Raw genomic sequence first — 21778 nt, forward strand, 5'->3', positions numbered from 1 at the left:
AAAGTATATCTATAATCTCTGAACTGTAAAGTTCACATACAATAATTGTACCTACAGTTGCTACATTTCAGGGCACTATCATGTTGACCTACTCTATATGACTAAAATAATCAGCAATACAGTTCAGTTGTAGTTTCTAAATGTACTAGTGGTGAACAGAGGACCAAAATGCAAGATGTCATATAAAAGAGTGGTAAAGAAATGAGTTTTTTGCTCTGTTTGACTCAGTTTTCTGCTGCATACTTACTATGATATGAGACAATGTATTCTATCTCTACAAAACTCAGGTGTTTCCTTTGTGAAATGAGAGAAATAATTAAAGGATGGCTCTGAGTATTATAGAAGATAATATGTGCATTGTACTTAACATGATACCTGGTATGTAAGATTCATTGAAATTCATGGTAGCTATTACTATTGCTAAAATGCAGATGTGTTGAAGGGGGCAAAAAGATGAGCTTTTTTTTCCATTTGGAGCAAGTTTCTTAGATTTCACAACATGGATTAATTATTTTTAAACCAAACATTCCATTAGATATGGGAAATTTCCCATGACTACTATTATGATAGTAATCACCCTAGAAAACTGATAACTTAATCTTAGCTGTTTATATTCAGAAAAAAAAATTGAGACTACTTTGATGTATTGTTTGTGGGGAGGTTTTTAGTAATTTCAGTTTTCTTGATACATTTGTATTCTCCATGTTTTATATGTGTTATTTTTGAAAAGTAAGACTGTAATTGGAGTGGCAGTTTACAGATGAGCAAGGAAAGGAGGCAGTTAAAATAAAAGTTTTTCAATAGTAAAACCTTTATAGTGGAAAAACTGGACAAACACTACCTCAGCCAGGTGGTCAAGGTCAACATCAACAGTGCTAAGTCATGTTCATAATATGTACCCTTGATATGACATGAAAGTGTCACTTTACTTCTATAGTTTTCCTTCCCCAAAATCCCAAACTCCAGTCTAATGAGAAAACATCAGTCAACTCTCAATTTAGGAATATTCTACAAAATACCTGAACAGTTTTCAAATCTGTCAAGGTCTCCAAAATATACAAACAGCTCACATAGCTCAATATCAAAAAAGAAAAAAAAAACCAATCAAAAAATGGGCAGAAGACCTAAATAAAAATTTCTCCAAAGAAGACATACAGATGGCCAAAAGGTGCATGAAAAAATGTTCAACATTGCTAATTATCAGAGAAATGCAAATCAAAACTACAATGAGGTATCACCTCACACCAGTCAGGATGGCCATCATCAAAAAATCTACAAACAATAAATGCTGGAGAGGGTATGGAGAAAAAGGAACCATTCTACACTCTTGTTTGGAATGTAAATTGGTACAGCCACTATGGAGAACAGTATAGAGGTTTCTTAAAAAACTGAAACTGGAGTTACCATATGAGCCTGCAATCCCACTCCTGGGCATATATCCAGAGTAAACTATAATTCAAAAAGAAACAAGCACCCCGATGTTCATTGTAGAGCTATTTACAGTAATCAAGACATGGGAGCAATCTAATGTCCACTGACAGATGAATGGATAAAGAAGATATGGTATATGTACAATGGAATATTACTCAGCCATAAAAAGAATGAAATAACACCATTTGCAGCAACATGGATGGATTAAATATCATCATACTTAGTGAAGTAAGCCAGACAGAGAAAGACAGTTATCATATGATATTGTTTATATGTGGAATCTGAAAAACAAAGATACAATTGAGCTTATTTACAAATGAGAAATAGACCCATAGACATAGAAAACAAATTTATGGTTACCAAAGGGGAAAGGTGAGGAAGAGGAATAAATTAGGAGGTTGGGATTAACATATACATAGTTATATATTTTATATATAAAATAGATAACCAACAAAGACCTAGTGTATAGCACAGGGAACTATACTCAATATTTTGTAATAACCTATATGGCCAAAGAATCTGAAATATATATATATATATATATATATATAAACTTCAGTTTCTGTATATATATAAACTGAATCACTGTTCAGATACTGAAACTAACATGACATTGTAAATCAACTACACTTCAATAAAATTTTTAAAAAATAAACTTTCAGGGTCATCAAAAGTCAATAAAAGTATGATAATCTGTCACAGCTAAGAGGAGCCTAAGGTGACATTACAATTAAATGTAATGTGGTATCCTCAGTGAGTTCCTGGAAGAGAGAAAAGACATTAAGTAAAAATTAAGCAAATCTGAATAAAGTTTGGAACTTGTTAATAATTATTTAATAATTAACAATTTGGGTTCATTAATTGTGACAAGTGTACCATATTAATTACGATGCTTTGATAGAGGCTACTGAATATGAACTATTTGGGAACTTTCTGTACCAGCGTCACAATTTTTCTGTAAATCTAAAACTGTTCTAAAAAATAAAGTTTACTAATAAATATATAATCAAAAAAATTTTTAATTCACATAGTTTGGATAGTTCAATGACAAATTGGTGGTACTCAAAGAAGAAGTCTTGGAAATAAACACAAAATTAAAAGTCTACTTACAAAATGGATGGAGCTATACATGTATTTTTTCTTTGTAAAAATATCAAAATTTTGGAAATATTTACACAGTCAAAATAAAGGCAAAAGAAAATAAAAGTAAAAGCAGAAGATTTTTAAGTCATATCAAATGGATACTGTTGTCTACACTTGGCCAAAATTTTGCATCAAAATTAGTATTTTTATCTTGTGATTTTCTAAATATGTAACAACTGGTAGAACTCAGACCTGGCAAATGAGAGCAGACAGTAGTAAAGAGTGCTCATAACTATATAACACCTAAATATTAGAGTGGTATTTCTAAAACAGAATGTCAGCTCAGCCCAAAGACAAAACGTTTAGATTGAGTACCTGAAGTCTTGCTATGTTACACAATGGGAAGAAAATTATGTTACAAAAACAGATACAATGCAAGTTTCCCAGACCAGATAATCTCAACAACCGTAAAGCCCTAAATCTATACCAGCCATAAACCTAAAGGAAGGAAGGAAGGAAGGAGGGAGGGAGGGGCATTACAGCTCTTCCTGGCCTCACTGCCTCGCTTGCTGTCACTTGGGACTCCCCTTACTCTTTGACTATGAAATTTGGTATATACATCTCCTCCTTTGGATAGCTTCCTATGCATCCTTCAAGACCTGCTCAAAAATCACTTTTGCCAAGAAGTCTTTCATGAAACTACCAGAAGGAGTTAGCTGCCCCTCATCTGAGTCCCCATAGTATTGTGTTCATTTTGTCACTCCTTCAACAAACACTTAGCAATTACCTACTGTATTCCAGGCCTGTATTTGTATCTCTGTACCATCATTTCCTGAACTCTATGACAGCCATGTCTGATTCCCCTGCTAGACTCAGACTAGTGCTTGGTGGTCTCCTCCTAAAATGAATGAGAAAAAGGAATCAGCAGTTACTCCTCACGGCCTGCCTTGTTTGAGGTGTGTCTTATTATAAACCATACTTTACAAATGTGAAAAATGAGACACGAGAATGCAAGGTAACATGTCTGAGGTAATACTGCTGCAAAATTTTCTTCTTTAGCCTTTTGATGCAATGGGTTTACACTGATTATTGAATGTTTAGACAGCTTTGAATACCTGGGATAATCCTAGTTGGTTATGGAGTACATTCTTTCTATACATCTTTGGATGCAGTGAGCTATAATTTTGGTTAGGATTTTTGCAGCTACCCATGAGATATATCGGACTGTAGTGTTCTTGTCTTTTTCTGGTTTTGTTATGGGGGCAATTCTGGTCTCAAAGAATGAGTGAGGAAGTGTGCCCTCTGTTTCTCTTTTCTGGAGGATACTAAAGAGATTTGGGATCATTTCTTTCTTAAATGATTGGTAGAGTTCACCAGTGAAAAAATCTGGGCCTGGTGCTTTCTCTTCTGGAAGGATAATTATTGTTTGAATTTCTGTAATAGATATGGGCCTATTAAGATGATCTGTTTCTCCTTGTGTCAGTTTTGGTATGATGTGTCTTTCAAGCATTAGTCCATTTCATTCAAATTGTCAAATTTGGGATCATACAGTTTTTCATAATAGTCTACTATATTTTTAAATGATGGTCCCTCTTTCATTTCTGGTGTTGGTAACTTATGTCTTTATATTTATTCTTAGCCTGGCTAGAAGTTTATTGATTATATTAATGTTTTCAAAGAACCACCTTTTTGTTTCATTAATTTTCTCATTCTCTATTGATATTTCTCTATTTCTTATTTTAAGATTCATTAATATCTGCTTTAAGTTTGTTACTTCTTCTTTCTTTTGGTTTATACTGCTCTTCTTTCTCTAGTATCCTAAGGTGAAAGCTTACATTTTTGGTTTTAGATCTTTATTTTTCTAAAAAATATGCATTCAATGCTATAATTTCCCTCTAAGCATTGCTTTCACTGCATCTCATAAATTTTGATAGGTTTTATTTCAATTTTCACTAAGTTCAAGTTATTTTTAATATCTCTTAGCATTTCTTTTTTGACCCATGTGTTATTTACAAGTGTGTTGTTTGTTTAATCTCCAAATACTTTGGGATTCTCTAGCCACTTTCTGTTATTGATTTCTAGTTTATTTCCATTGTGTTCTGAGAGCATACTTTGGATGATTTCAATTCTTTTAAAATGTGTTTGAGGTGTGTTTCATGTCCCTGAATGTGATGTATCTTGGTGAATGTTCCATGTGAGCTTGAGAGGAATGTGCAGTTGACTCTTAAATAACATGGGTTTGAACTGGGCAGGTCCACTTATACCTGGATTGTTTTTAAGAAATATATAGTCAGCCCTTCAAATTCTTGGGTTTCGCATCTGTGGATTCAATCAACTTGGATTGAAATTTCCATTCATTTTACTACTTCATTTTATATGAGGGACTTGAGCATCAGCAGATTTTGGTATATGCAGGGGCTCCTGGGACCAGTCCCCCTCAGATACCAAGGGATGACTGTAATCTTCTGCTGTTGGATAAGTATTTTATAAATGTCAATTAGATACAGTTGATAATGATGGTGGTTCAGTTCAACTCTATGCTTACTGATTTTCTGTAAGCAGAATCTGTCAATTACTGATAGAGGTCTGTTGAGGTCTCCAACTATAATAATAGAGCTGTTTATTTCATCTTGCCATTCTATCTGTTTTTGCCTCACTTATTTTGGTACTTTGCTGTTATGCACATACACATTAAGGATTAAGTCTTCTTAGAAAATTGACCCCCTTATCGTTATGTAATGCCTCTCTCTATCCCTGATAATTTTCCTTGTTTGAAGTCTGCTTTGCCTGACATTAACATAGCTACTCCAGCTTTCCCTTCATTAGTGTTACTGTGGTATAGTTTTCTTCATCACTTTACTTATAATCTATGTCTTTCTTTTTAAAGTGGGTTTCTTGCAGACAACATATAGTCAGTTGTTTTTTTTATCCCCTCTGTCATTTTCTGTTTTTAATTTTTATTGTTGCATTTAATCCATTCACATTTAAAGTGATTATGTGTATAGTTGCATTAATTTCTCCCCTTTCTGTACTGTTCTATATTCATTGCACTTCTTATTTCTTATTTTTTAATATTCTACCCCTTTTCTGCCTTATCTGGTTTAATTAGGCATTTTATATGATTCTGTTTTCTCTCATTTCTTAGTAAATCACTTATACTTCTTTTTAAAAAATGATTTTAGTGGTTGCCCTAAGGATGGCAACATGTATTTAAAACATGTATTTACAACATGTATTTACAAGTCCACTTCTAAATAGGTCTATATTACTTTATGAGTGTGTAGGTACCTTAAAATATTTCATATTCATCCCTTCTAACATTGATGTCACTCATTTCACTTATCAATAAGCTATACTCATCCAATATATTGTTGCTGTTGTTAGTTTGAACACTTATATATTAAATCAAGTAAGAAAAAGAAAAAGAAAAGGGTTTATTTTACCTTTAAAATAATGCCCTTCATTTCTTTATGTAGATCTCAGTTTCTAACCTGCATCATTTTCTTTCTCTAAACTTTAAAAAAATTAAACTTCTTTAATTGAAAGGCAGATCTACTGGTGAAAATTCCTCATTTTTGTTCATTTGAGAAAGTCTTTATTTCTCCTTCATTTTTGAGGAACAATTTTCCTTAATACAGAATTCTAGCTTGGTGATTCCTTTATTTCAACATTTTAAATATTTCTCTCCACTCTCTTTTTGCTTGCATTGTTGATGACAAGAAGTCTGCTATAAATCTTATACTTCTTTCTTCATAGGTAAGGTGTTGTTTTTCTGTGTGTGTGTTTCAAGACTTTTTCTTTGATTTTCTGTAGTTTGAACACAACATGCCAGGTGAAAGTTTTTTTATTATTTATCCCACTTGGACTCCTCTGCGTCCTTGATCTATGGTTTGGTGTCTGTCATTATTTTTGAAAAATTCTTAGCTATTTTCACCTCACAAATTATATCAGTATTGTGAACTGAAATCCCATGTTTTTTATTACCAATTCATACTCTCCTCTAATAAGCCATTCATCATAGAAGACCTGCCACCTTACACCTCCTCTAGATCCACCTCTGCTGAGACCATTGCATCAAAGTGAGAACTAATCTTGAACTGATTTTTTGAATTTTCTCTTTGCACAGTGCTGAGTAGTGGGAACTTTAATTGTAACTGATCAATTTTTGTCTTTTATATAGTGTGCAGAATGTTTATTTGCACAAAACATAAATAACGTGTGTATATATATGTGCATGTATATGTTATATATATATGTGTGTGTGTACATATATATATATGTGTGTGTATGTGTGTGTGTGTGTGTGTATATATATATATATATATATATATAAATGTAATGATTCCTTGCTTGGAAGGATGGAATCTAGGGCAACAAGAAAAGGGAGAGTGATACATGATCTTCCTCTTAACTTTACCTTTTTTTCTCTCCTTTTCTTATTTTACCTAAGTTATTTATTTAATTCATCTCCTGCTACAAGAAAAATGATGGAAAATCAGTCTATTGGTCATCATTTGATGCAAATAAAGAACATGAACTTAAGGTCCTATACATTTTACTGGTCCATGTGCAAGAATAGTCCAGATCTGAGCTGTGGTCCATGATGTAGAACAATGGTCCAGGTTTTCTTTATTCATCTTCATTGCAGGTCAGAAGTGGCTTCAAATGAGGGTTATGGAATAAAGAATGGTTACCATATCTCTAGGAAAAGTGCTTGGACCTGACGCAGAGATGGGGATAGGCAAAAACTTGGGTTCTTATGTTTTCTCTGGTGCAAACAGGAAGGCGTTCAGCAAGCTGACTCCCACCCTGGGGAACGTGACAAAGTAAATAGGGGCCTTCCAAGTGTGAGCTACGCCCTCCTTGCTTGAGGCGCCTCTAGACATGGGAAGCCCCAGATGTGGTTGGGACATACCTAGAACCCCAGAAACCCAGAGTCTAGCCACCACTCCATTTTCGACCTGATTCAAAGCTATCATTGCCTCTTTATTATTCTAGAGATTATAAAGAAATTATTATTCCTGATTAAAAACAGAATTATCAAATTTAAAATCATTGTGATAGCAGTAAGCAGCAAGTTATATTCCTTAGAAAATCAATGCAATGAAATACATACTTGGCATATATACATACTCAATTTTTCTCAGAATTCAGAAGAAAATAATAGAAACTAGGTGTGATGAGAAAATAGTTAAGTGAAAGAAGGTGGAAAATAAAATCCAATCTACAGAAAATTGTAACTTCATGAAACAGTCACTTTTACAAATTACAAGATTTTTTTTTAATCCAGAAAGTGACATAGTTATTTATCAGTTACTAGTTTCAGATTACTTTCAACATTTCTGAAGACACAAGTCAAGATGAAGCTGATAATTGCCCAATATTTGATCTGATAAAAACATAATGCTGCAAACGAAGGAGAAATTTCCTCTGGTGAATGGTGGACTGAGGGGGGATAAATGAAGACGTTTTCACCTCATGGGACTGAGAATGCATGAAGAAACGTTGATAAAATATTTGGTTAACTTAACCACAGATGTTCACAAACTGAGTTTTAAATAGATATTTATGGTTTTCCAAAGCAACCGAAGCAGCAGCCCATCTTCATGGGATCAGCCAGTGAGTATCAAAATTATTTAATACACTCTATCCCTTACTGTCAAAAGTGAATACTCTCAAGTGCTTGGCATTCTGTAGAATAGTGGTTAAGGAGAAACTTGAAATGTGTTTTCTCTTGTCCAGCAAGTTAACATTTTCTGTTAGGTTTCTGTTTTCTCTTGAAGGACCTACTCTTCTCCTGATGGTAAGTTATTCTCTTGAAGGACACGCTGTCCCCCCGCCCGTCCCCTCAACTACAGTAGTATGCTTTATTCAGAGATTTCTGTAGGGCACAGATATCATGATATGATAATGCAAAATACATATGTACATTTTAGTTAGCAGATGGTTGGTCTCCTTATATAGATTTTAAAATACAAATCAAAATAAAATTCAGATGGAATAAGGACTTAAATATATAGAGCATAAAATTACTGAAATAATACAGGAGATAACAAACTCTGAGCTACACAATAAAAGCAGACATAATGATTTGGTTAAACACCAAAAGCTTCAAAAAGTTTAAACAAATCTCAAAATAGAGAAATAACTTCTGCAATGCAAAATAATCAATATAGGGGCAAGAGATTTCATTAAAAAAGAAAGGTAAATATTATATTGAATAAATGCCAGGAAGAAGAAATTCAGGAAAGCAAATGTAAAAAATGTGATAAATACAACGAAATTCTCAAACTAACCAGTGTTCAACAAAACAAAATTTAAAATAAAAATAATATGAATGTTTTGTCTATATGTTTAATTCATGAAATTTGTTAAATGTAAACTATTCAAATTGATGGAAATATAAACATTGGACTAATATTCTGAATTGTTTTGGATTTTGCTTTCTATTTGATGGTAAGATTTAGAGACTTTTTCATATCTGTTTATAGATTTATAACTTTTTCAAAATACCTTCATAGCACATATTCTGGATTCTTCATAATTTATTTGTCATTCTTATGGGGATTTCAAGTTGTCCTCACTTGGTTGCTATGCCAGCAATTCTATACGAGAAAACCTTATCCATACAATTTGGTTTCGATGTGTTTTCTTAGCACTCATTAATTCTCCTGAAGAAACCTGCTCCTTTTCCCAAACTTTAATTCAGGAAACACAAGGATAGTCACCTAATTTTAGAACTTTGTTTTGTGTTATTGAGATCTGTATTGTTAATTTTATGATCTCATGGTTCTTCCTCAGTTTGGTCATATTTCCTTATGCTAGCAAAATCTTCTTTTGAGAGGTAAAAAAGTATTTTTTTATTCTTACTGAAGATGCACTTAAAATATTTTTCATTAATTTTTACTTTTGTTGTTGGCACCAAATTACTGAGAAAAGGGCAAAAGAAACAACTTTATTCAGCCATATATAATTACAAATCAGTTTGTTGATATTTAGTAATATTGGTTCTTATTATCCATTATCCTAAATTAAAATTTAGTATATTTACAGATGCTCAGAAACACTAGGAAGTTAAAATTACATATTATTTCTTTGCTTTTGAAATTACATTTGATAAGCTTTTGTATTTTTTTAAGGAACAATCTGTGTCTTCAGCACTTTTTGATGTAGCATTACATTAAGAACATTTTCCATGTTATTAAATATTTTTTGAAAGCATGTTAATACCTACAAAACATTCCATCTTATGCAAGTACCACATAATTTATCTGTGCCTTTATTACTTGATATTAAATGTGTTTCTAATTTCTTCTATCCCCAAACATTCCATAATAAGCATTCTTGCACATTAATCCTTGTTAATTGCTTTATTTTTTAAAATAATTATTATAATGCTATATAAGTAAAGTATGCTGTGGGCACTCAAAACCATAGAGAAAACAGTACATCTAAATGTATTAGTGTTTAAGAATCATAACACATCGAGGGGGATTTTAAGTGAATGAACCTAGTGATTAATTTTAAGAACATAAAACTTGAGACAACCAGTTATTATGTGCTCCCTAATGTGAAAAATAAGAAGTGTAGCACATCAACTATGAAGAACTCTTACCAATCAAATCTGAATCAAAACTGTAGGTCCCAATCACTAATTTGTTAAAAAAGAAAAACATGAAAATCGGAGAAATATGTTAAAAATAAAACAGGAATACACACAGAAAAATGCAAAATTTTGTTAACTCTACAAGGCAAATGACCACCCACAAGGAAGGATAAACTTCATGGAAGAAAGAGAGAGGGACAACATATAGATTTAAAGATGAGAATAATCAACCAAGCTATCAATATTCTGAGCCCTGTTGGGATTCTGATTTCAATAAAACAACTTTGGAAATAAATTATGATACATCATGCAGATATATACACTGACTAGATTTTTTAATATTAAGGGTTTATTGTTAAATTTGTGGGTGGATAGCTGGAAAAGCTTTTGTCTTATTTTGTATTATTTTAGTCCTTATGCTATTTTTTCCCCGATGAAATGTTATGTTTAGGATTTTCATGTATATTTTTCAGGGGTTAAAGTAACTCTGAAGTAATCCTAAAGTAACCTTAAAGTAATCGTGTTTTGGGCAGAGCCAAAACACGATTGGACATATGTGGATAATTATTGATCTTCTCTATATTTACATATTTTTTGAGAATTTAAAATGCCACAAAAGGGAGCAACGGGAAATGAGTTTACTATTTCGGTGGGGAATAGATAATACAGTCTTGTTATATATATATATGGTTTATCCTGAAGAGATTTGGGAAAGGAAGTGATATGATGGGATTCACAAGTGAGAGTGCACTCTTATGAACATGGACATGAATTCATCCAGGAGCAAGGAGACCATTAATACCTTCCTCAATTTCTATAATTCCAGTCCCCTCTCTGTCACACTCTTATGGGCTATAATTTCTCTACAGAATGATAAAGAAAATAAGAATGAATTAAAAATGAGATGTGAAAGCCAAAGGGATTCCTTGGTAGAGGCAAAGAAGCCCTCGTTTTGCAGCAGGAGTGCAGAGAAAGCCAAACGTGAGGCCTGAGATTTATTAGTCTGTGCGACTAACTTCAAAGGAGGTTAAACTTGGCAGATTTGTTATACCAAGGGCATTGCCCCCATTGGGAAAATCTGAAGCTTTAACACACAGAATCTAGACATGCGGATGATTGCTCCAGAAGATTTTGATTCCTCTGACTCTTCTGAACCTTCTAAGCCTGCAGAAGTGTTCCATTCCTTTTTGCTAAGAGCAGTCATCTCAATAATCCTGAAAGGCAGCAGATATACCACTCAAGATCTGCCCTCACTTTCCCTCCTGGCCACTTGGCTTATACCTAGGTTTTAAGTCACAATATCAAGCAACTTGATATTATGCCAATCATAATATTATGATATTATGAAGCCAAGCACTTGGCTTCATAAACAAAGTAGTGTAATTTAAAGATGCTGCAAACCTATCTGACATGTATCAGTAGCCATCTGGGATGTATGAGTGGCACTGTGTTAGAAGATTCTTTATCAAAGGGACTGGAACATAGAATTGGAAAGGGAAGAATTTATTTACCTGAGAATATTCTTTAGAGATAAAAGATTTAGTGTCCTGGAAAGAACCTCAGGAGATCGTACAAACTAATAAGGTGGCTCCCAGTACATGGCATGGTACACACAGTGGCCAAGCTGAGCAAAATTGAAGTGCATGAACTGCAATGTCAGATGATGGATAAAGAAATTAAAAAGTTCAGAGAAGTAGACATGCTAGAATGGATGTAATATGTACAGTCAGAAGATAAGCATGATGGTTATGTTCCTTGGGAAGGCCCAAGGACACAAAATTTATCAAGGCCATATGAATGGCCTGGTGAGACAGGAAGCAGCATCATTAATAAGCTCAGGGGCTTCCCTGGTGGCGCAGTGGTTGAGAGTCCGCCTGCCGATGCAGGGGACACGGGTTCGTGCCCCGGTCTGGGAGGATCCCACATGCCGCGGAGCAGCTGGGCCCGTGAGCCATGGCTGCTGGGCCTGTGTGTCCGGAGCCTGTGCTCCACAACGGGAGAGGCCACAACAGTGAGAGGCCCGTGTACAGAAAAAAAAAAATTCAGTAGTGTCTCTACTTTTCATTTTAGGGCTGGAGATAGAAAATACTGTTACAGAATTTATCTAGCTGAAAACAGTGTCCATGAATGGACTTTAAAATAGTAGAGTCTAGGTGGCAGCAGTTAACTGTCAGTAACCAGGTGGTACTTAACCACATATGTTGTGATCACTAGCAAAGTTGGAGTAATAGCCCTGGGAACCAGATACACAGGGACTTAAAAGGATGGTTAATAGAATATGACCTCCCTAAGGGCAAAATAGATTGGTGGCTGACAAAGTCGCTACTCAGCTTGAACCAGCAGAAGAAATCAAGGTTTGGTGATTGGGTGTCTGAGGATAGCCACCCTAATAAATATGTCATGATTCCTTGCATAGGTTTCAGACTGGGGACCATTGTTCAGAATCAGAGCCCACTAAACAGTGGTTCCAAGTGGAACAATTGCAATACCATAGCATGTATACAAAGCAATGATTTGCTGCATTTGTCCTCAAGAAAATTATGGCCATTTACTCACTTGACTATAAATTGGGAGATGGGGATTACTCATATTTTTAGCACTGTTGGTATAGGTTATAGGGTTTCTGTGATATTGAACTACGAATACTTTGAAACATTATTGTGGCCTTCCTATATGTATGGGGGCATATGAGAGACAGGTAATAAATCACTTACATAGACCACCTGATGGTCTTTTCCCTGGACCCTGAATGTTTAATTGGTATTAACATACTTGGAAGTTAGTACAACTTCCAGATTGGGTCCTTGGTTGTAGATAACTACCAAAATAGGGAAAGCCACATGGAAGCCTCTGAAACTGTTCCTGTCATGAGAAAGTAAGTAAAAATATATAAATAAAAATTGTATCATATATGTATTATATAGAATTTAGGAGATTTATATCAGCCATGAGTTTCTAACAGATGCAAGGATGGTGGTCCTTATCATATCCCCAGTTAAGTTACCTAGCAATGATCTTGCAAAAATCAGATGGATCCTGGAAGGTGACTGTAGACCGCTGCAAGTTCAACCCAGTAGTTGCCCTGATTGAAGTTGCCATGATGGATGTGGTAACTTTTTTAGAACAGATAGAGCCTCAGGTTCTGGTATATGGACACTGTTTTGGCATATGCATTCTTTTCTATTTCAGTAAGAAAAGAGGATCAGGGAGAGTTTTTGCTCACTTCAAATGTGTAATAAACACTTGCAAATTTTGCTGTTGAGCTGTAATTCCTTTTCCTCTGCTCTAATGTAATCCAAAGGGATCTCGGACTATCTAAACATTGCAGAGCGCAGCACATGAATCCATTGCTTTCAGGATAGCATGTTAATCTCTTCAAATAGTTAGTACTATGAAGGCCTTCATGAGACACTGTTTAGAGGATGGAGTGGTCATGATGGCAGAGAGAGAGGCCAACAGCATGGATTCTCACTAACTAAGGCTAATCTAGCTACTGCTACTGCCAAATGTCCAACCTGTAAGAAAAAGAGACCAAAACCAAGCTCCAAAATTACATAATTTCTTGAGATTTACTATCTACCTGGTAACAAGTTAACTATTTTGAATAGCTTCCATCCTGAGAATATCACTGGTCTTGTCACTAGAATAAATTATTATTATATATTTCTGCCAGTGTATATGGGTTTCAAAAACATTCCTGTTCTGCTAATTGTTCTTCAAAGAAATGAGTTTTATGGAAGGTGTGATGGTTTATTTTATGCCTCAACTTGACTGGGCCACAGGGTGGCCAGATATTTGGTCAAACATTACTCTGGGTGTATCTGTGAGGATGTTTCTTTTTTTGTTTGTTTGGTTTTTTTCTTTTTAACATCTTTATTGGAGTATAATTGCTTACAAAGGTGCGTTAGTTTCTCCTTTGGAAAGCTCCTTAACATTGATCTTGGCAATGATTTTTTGGATTTGACACCAAAAACACAAGCAACAAAAGCAGAAATCAACAAGTGGGACTATATCAAACTAAAAAGCTTCTTCACAGCTAAAGAAGCAATCAACAAAATGAAAAGGCTACCTACAGAATGGGAGAAAATTTTTGCAAACCATATACAGAGTAAAGGGTTAATGTCCAAAATATATAAGGAACTCATACAACTCAATACAAAATAATCCAACTAAAAAATGGGTAGAAGAACTAAGTAGACATTTTCCTAAGAAGACACCCAAGTGGCCAACAGGTACATGAAAAGATGCTCAACATTCAATCTGGAACAATTCTTGAGTGTACAAATCCTTCACCTCCTTGATCAAACTTATTACCAAGTATTTTATTCTTTTTAATGCAATTGTAAATGAGATCGTTTTCTTAATTTCTCTTTCTGATAGGTATTATTAGTGTATAGAAACACAATTGACCTTTGTATATTGATTTTGTATCTTGCAACTTTACTGAAACTGTTTATTAGTTATAACAGTCTTTTGGTGAAGTCTATTATAAATATTATATCATATAATCTGCAAGCAGAGACAATTTAAATTATTATTTTCTGATTTGAATGCTTTTTATTTCTTTTTCTTGACTAATTGCTCTGACTAGGACTGCCAGTATTGTGTTAAATAATAGTGAGAACAGACATTCTTGTCATGTTCCTGATCTTAGAGCAATAGCTTTCAGCTTTTCATCACTGATTATGATGTTAGCTGTGGGCTTGTTATATAGGGCCTTTATTATGTTGAGATAAATTTCTTCTATATCCATTTTGTTAAGTTTCTTATTAGGAAAAAATGTTGAATTTGTCAAATGCTTTTTCTGCATCTATCAAGATAATCACAGGATTTCATCCTTTATTTTGTAATGTGGTGAATCACATTGATTAATTTGCAAGTGTTGACCCATCCTTGCATCCCAGAAGCAAAGCCCACTTGATCATGGTGTATGATCCTTTTAATGTACTGTTGAATTTGATTTACTAATATTTTATTGGGTAATTTTGCATTTATGTTCATCACATATATTGACCTGTAATTTAATTTTTTTGTATATCCTTGTCTGGCTTTTTAAATCAGGTAATGATGGCCTTGTAAGATGAGTTTCAAAGTGTTCTTTCCTCATCTATGTTTTGGAGAAGTTTGAGAGGGAATGGTATGACTTCTTATAATATTTGGTAGAATTCACCAGTGAAACCATCTGGTCCTATAACCAAAGATAGGAAATCTGAGAGGAATGAAATATTATGATAAAACATCATAGCCTAATTGAAGTTGGGAGACAAAGTCTTGGTTGCTGTGACAGTAAATTACTCTTAGTTTGAGTAAGAGCTTCTCACATACCACTATGTTCTATTTAAACATGACTAGGATTTCGGATGATCCTATGACCAGAGCTACTCATCATCACCTGGGCATAATCATATCATTAAGCCATAAAGTCAAGTGGGCACAGCAGAAGTTGACTATATAATGAAAATGATACATTCAGGATTAGGCCAAACAGTTTGAATTTGACTTCCTATCTTCTAACTGTATTTTTTTCTTTTCTGTCATTATCCAAGATAATTTTCTTTCTCATGAGTAGTCCTAAATGGTTTCTTTACAAATCTATCATGGTAGTTTTGATATTAATTTGGGGGATGGAAATAGCAATAATAATAAATGTATGTAGGGCATTCCAGTGACTTCTGGAGAGACATGTTCTCCTGATCTGAAAGGCAACAGGAAAAGGAGAGAGAGGACACAGCCTCTGAATGTTTTTATGTTTTTGCAGAAATACAGTTACCATAGAAATTCAATGCAGAGTCATGTTAAGGGGTTAAAATATACAAGCAACCCATCTTAAACATACTACATAAGGAAAAATCTGAATTTTTTATATCTAGTGTAACACATTTAAATTAACATTACTATCAAACACTCAGTAATTTGGCATTGTAAATCTCTTAAAAACAAAATTATCATAAACTTCAAACAAATAAGTCTCTCACAGCTTAAAAACAAACAAACAAACAAAAAATGGGGCCTCAGGTTAGGATTCAATGTTACTTTTTTCAATTTTGAAAAACTTATGAGTTTAATAGGAGTTAAGAAGAGGAAGGACAGGGGAGAGATTGCTAAAGGATTTCTTCCTGGGGTGATGCAAATATTCCAAAATGAGATAGTGGTGATGCTTGCAGAACTCTGTGAATACACCAAACAATGAACACTTAACCATTAATGCTAAACATTGCACACTTTAAAGTGGTAAAATGTATGGTAAGTAAACTATATTTCCATAAAGCTGTTATTTTGAGAAAAAACAACTTATGATAGGCAGTCTCTTCCTGGGTGCTGGCATTGTATATAAAGATCATATATTACCTAGTTCCTGAAATGTGACCACTTTTCTCTCTAATCAAACTCAGGAGTATATTTTTTCTCTTTGAGTAAAATTAAAACAAAATTTTTAAAAGTAAATGATTCAAAACACAATTTAATTTATACCAGAACATGAATTTTATTAATTTGTAATTAATTTTAAAAACTGATTAAGACTGTAACTCTTAAATTTTTACCTATATTTACTTATTCTGTTTCCTTATCCATAAAATGGGGGCATTTATCATATAATAAAAAAAATGTAAAGCAATTAGAACTTTTCCTAGTGCCTAGAAGGTGCTTTGTAAATATTTATTATTATTAATAAGTAATGCACAGGCCATATTCACTTCTCCAATAGAATATTTTTATACTTTACCAAATAAATTTCTTATTTTCCAGTAAGTATTATTTTTTCCTCAATTTTTTTCACAAGCTGTCCACTCGAGAACACAAGAATTTTAAACACCAATCTTCAGCTCAATGAGTTTACAAAGTAGGTGTGAAGTCACAAAACTTCAAGATATTGTTTATTTTTTTCAGAAGTCACAGGTCTTTTCAGGAATTAGGAGGTTCCCATCACATATGAAAACAAAGTAACATTGTTAAAAGAATACCATTCAACTGGCATAAACATTGAAACATTCTTCAGTTTTAAAATTTAGTGAATTCTAAGCTCCTATTTACCATTTCCACACCTAAAATCTTGATATTAATCCAATTCCTCATGCTCAGTTCAGTAATGATTATGCATTCTCATTATGAAATTTGGAACTTACCCAGTTGTACCTGTGAGTGGATGGATGCAGCGACCCCAGTCAGACAGAGGGGTGATTACCAAGGTCTCAGTCCCTTTAGAAATTTAAGTTTGGGCCACAACAGGGCCAGATTCATGGGCATTTGACCTGGGCAGTCCCACAGGTCAAACGAAGGGCCCCATACTTAAAAGAACCTCATGCTTGGTCTATTGCTCTGCTGTCACTGTTTTGAAATTCTTAGTAATTTTTGAACAAGGAGTCCTACATTTCATTTTGCACTGAACACAGAAAATTATATAGCTAATCCTGGGTCATAAAGCCAGGTAAGCTACCAAATCCTGTGGTAATAATTAAGGGTAGGAGGAAATTAGTATAGGTGTTTGAGGAGGGAGAGGATGAGTATTAATGGTACCCTGAACCTACCTGCAGCAATGGTGTCTGTACCTCTTCCCACTAACCTCTCATAAGTTTCTCCTCAGAAACACAGACAAGAACTACGGAGGAGGGACTTTCCTGGTGGCACAGTGGTTAAGAATCCGCCAGCCAATGCAGGGTACACGGGTTTGAGCCCTGGTCCGGAAAGATCCCACATGCCGTGGAGCAACTAAGCCCGTGTGCCACAACTACTGAGCCTGCATTCTAGAGCCCGTGAGCGACAGCTACTGAGCCCTCATGCTTCAACTACTGAAGCCCGTGTGCCTAGAGTCTGTGCTCCACAACAAGAGAAGCCACTGCAATGAGAAGCCCGCTCATCACAATGAAGAGCAGCCCCCACTCGCCGCATCTAGAGAAAGCCTGCACACAGCAACAAAGACTGGACACGGCCAAAAATTTTTAAAAATTAATTAAAAAAATGATTCTGGTTCAAAAGAAAAATGCATATACAAAGCTTAAAAAGAAAATGACGAAGGAGCTGTTTTCCAAACCTCATGCACAGAGAAGAGAATCTGTATGAAGCAAGGGATGGATGGGAGGTGTCTTGCTTACATCTCTATTCAAGGAAGACTTCTGCAGGAAGGATAGCTGGTTGACAGCCTCCAGCTTCCCCAAGATTGGCCAATGTGTTCTTGCCAGACTGCTTCCCCAGTGACTAAGCACTATGACGTACTAGAATCACTATATTCCTGCCCACCCCTAGATTCCTAGAATCCCTGTAATGGTAGACTTTGCTTAGGGAGTCTGATTACCTAGTCAGTTAGCTAGCATCCTCTCTCTCTCTTTCAGATATATATATAATCGCTATTGGGATCATGGGTAAATTTTTGTTTCTTTCACCCTGCTTTGCTTATGTGTATATTATTTTTTTTTCTGCAAATACATGTGCTACTTCAAGGACTTATAATATTGTTGGAAATCATCAAGAATAACACATTTTGTGATCTGTTTGAAAGGAATAAATGATTTCACCCACCTACATTTACTGACTACTCATGAAATGCAAAGCTTCACCTTACTTTACCCTATCATCAGAAAAATGATTCCAGTTTTCGTACAAAAGGATACTTCCAAGTATCCTTTCTGCAAGATTGTAGAAAAGCAACCTCATGTATATTACATGATAGCTTTTACATGAATTACTGCTGCTGCAAATCAGTGGGCAGTGTATGTGGACAAATACTCAATGTTTTCATGTTTTTTTAAGTATAGGTTGCACTTTTGCATTTCATGGTGCCTTTTAGAATTAACTATATCTTTTTTTTCTTTAATGTCGTGAACTATGTTTTGAAATATTCAAACACATGAGAAAAAGGCTTATTGAAGTAAATATTCTGCAATTAGTATTTCTCATGCCACTTATACCATGATTACATGAAATGTAAAATCACTGCTTTTGAGTATTAGGAAAAAAATAGAAGGAATCATAATTATGGGCAAGTTTTATTAGGAAATGTTTAGGTTAACTCTGAAATTCAAGTATAAATAAGATTTTTTTAAATCTCAGTTTATAGTTATCACAAGTATGTGTGATAAGTTAAGTTTTGCTAACCAGTAAATTGGGGTGGTCCTTGAATCTTCCTTTGGCAGTTCCTCCCCTTCATTCCAAATCAATCAGAAAGTCTTACAGACTCTACGTCCTAAACCTTTCTTGAAGCCCTCTCCTCCACCCTATTTCTGCTGGCATTGGGCTCATGCTCATTTTTTCTTCATTTGAGTGCTCACATTCTGGCCTCCCTTCTGACTCTCCACATTGTTGCCAGTGTGATTGTTCTGAAATGGAAATATGGTCATTCCTCTGCAATTCACATCTGTCATTGAGTTCCCAGAGCCTAGCTTGAAGTCAAATACTTGTTGGCAATATATTTGAGAACTTTTTTGATCTTACTCCTGCTTGCTTCTCAGACTCATCCCTGTCTGCCTACAAAACCTCTCTGCTCTGGCTCTGAACTCCCTGTCATCATTCAAAAGTTCCATGAGTTTTCACAGCCCTGCAAGTTGCATCTTCCGTTGCCACTGCCTGGAATATATTCCCCTCAGCCCAATCCTGAAAAATAGAACTCATTTCTCTTTTTTCGCCTATATTTTTTCTTCAGTTCATGATTAACATTGTCATTTTAAAAAACCTCAATGCAAAGAATTTAATTTGCACACCATAAAATAATTTAATATTTCTGTATAAAATATTCTTTTATTTCCCATTTCAGAATAACTAAACCATAATATCACATGACAGTTTTTCTCAGCTGATTTCACCGATTTTCCCCCAGCAGATAAACAACTTACCTTGAGTTAAGCACTTCCTCCTCTGCCCTTTGTTGCATGCCGAATAAAGCTCTGATAAACATCTTCAGGTATTGCATGTGGCAAACATTCTAACATGTCCAGGAAATTCTTAAAGCCAGAGACTCTCTTTGTTCGTTTCCATTCCCTAAATGTCTTGGATACTTGCTACATGGCAAGTACTCATGTAATATTTGTTTAGAGAATGAACGATAGCAAATAATTGAGAATAAAACTTGATTTTTTAGTGTTATTTTGAAATTTTTTTATCAAAATGAGAGAACATAACTATTCAGTTATACATTTATCCTTGGTCATGTTCTTGCTTAAATCGTGTAACTATTAACATACAGTTCACTCCAACAGCATTTTTATGTTCCTACGTATTAGGTATTTTGTTGTTTGCTTGGGAAACTCAGATAAATACAACACTGACTCTTTATTCAATGTTTTCTTATTATAAGTGAGTGATGAAATAATAGTTGGTACTATTCACTGTACTCTGTGCCACCTACTATTTAATCACCTAATAAGATACTTCGAGGTGAAATTTAATCATCAGCAGTCTTATTTTGTATATGTGTGTAAAATAATTTAAATGCATTCAAAATATGCATTGTGTTGTGGCAATATAGGTAAATTTATGTATAAAAAGCATTGGATATAATGGTTATTCAATTAATATTTTGGATTGGTTGAATATATCACTAATATGAATGAGTAATTCATACTAATATAATCCTTTCATTTCAGCTGAGCTCTCTATATTTTCTTCTGTTTTGAAGAGAATGGCACTTCAGTATAATCACAAAAAGAGTGAATAGATGGGATTGCATAGTCTCAATCAACCTACTTTTTCCATGCAAAAAATTTAAAAACACATAATTATAAATTTCCTATATTTCACAGTAAACATTATTGTTCAAATCTTAGAGTTACAACAATATAAAATGTTAGTAAAATCAATGTTTTGTTGAAATTATAGTAATTCATGTAAGATTTTTTAGAAACTGACACTAGTGAAAACTCTGAAGTAGTGTAGTTTTTTGGCATTTATTTTTCAAACTTCCAATTGGAAACTCAATCACAAAGGACCATCCACAGAGCCACACACTATCTACCCTGATTGCATCTCATGATCCTTACTTCCCTGCCTCCACTAAAACACTGAGTTCTGAGTAGTAATTTTTCAGGGTTTTGATCTCTGATCTGTGCCTTATAATTTGATGAAAGTAATTTTTGAAAGGTTAATATGTCAGGACATTTTTTGCAAATGTCCTAAACAGGTTCTCTTGTATTACTATGATTATTAGTTTCATAATGCTGCCATAACAAATTGCCACAAATTCAGAGACTTAACACAGGCATTATCTCACAGTGCCTTCACAGTCTGAAGTCTAGCTTCCTTGGGTCTCAGAAGGCTAAAATCAAGGTGTCTACATGGCTGTGTTCCTTTCTTGATGCTTTAAGGCAGAATCCACATCCTGGCTTGTATGAGTGATTGGTAGGATTCACTTCCTTGTGGTTGTAGGGCTAAGGCCCCTGTTTTCTTGCTGGTATTGCCGGTTGGCTAGACATCAGGGATCTTTCTCAGCTTCTAGAGGCTGCTAGCCTTCCTTGACTCCTGGCCCCATTCCTCTATCTTCAAACTAACAAGAGTGGGTCAAGTCCCTTTCATGCCTCAAGTCACTCAAGCTTCATCTCTTTGACTGATGATTCTGTCTTCCTCTTTAGCTTTTAAGGGCTCATATGATTACATTAGGTCCACTCAGGTAATCCAGGATAACCTTCCTAATATAAAGGAATTGATTAGTAACCTTAATTCCATGTGAAAGAC

General features: G+C 34.5%; 1 protein-coding gene across 1 annotated transcript in view; it reads left to right on the plus strand.

The window, feature by feature from the left end:
* Positions 1 to 18637, plus strand: part of LOC125960867 (uncharacterized) — a 148223-nt gene extending 129586 nt beyond the window's left edge. The window contains exon 8 of the mRNA XM_049696185.1: positions 17703 to 18637. Coding sequence (XP_049552142.1) covers positions 17703 to 17831 — 129 coding nt within the window. The 3' untranslated portion in view covers positions 17832 to 18637. The remainder of the gene's footprint in view (positions 1 to 17702) is intronic.
* The last annotated feature ends 3141 nt before the right edge of the window (positions 18638 to 21778 follow it).

Source organism: Orcinus orca, chromosome 13 (genome assembly GCF_937001465.1).
Source record: "Orcinus orca chromosome 13, mOrcOrc1.1, whole genome shotgun sequence".
Taxonomy (NCBI): domain Eukaryota; kingdom Metazoa; phylum Chordata; class Mammalia; order Artiodactyla; family Delphinidae; genus Orcinus; species Orcinus orca.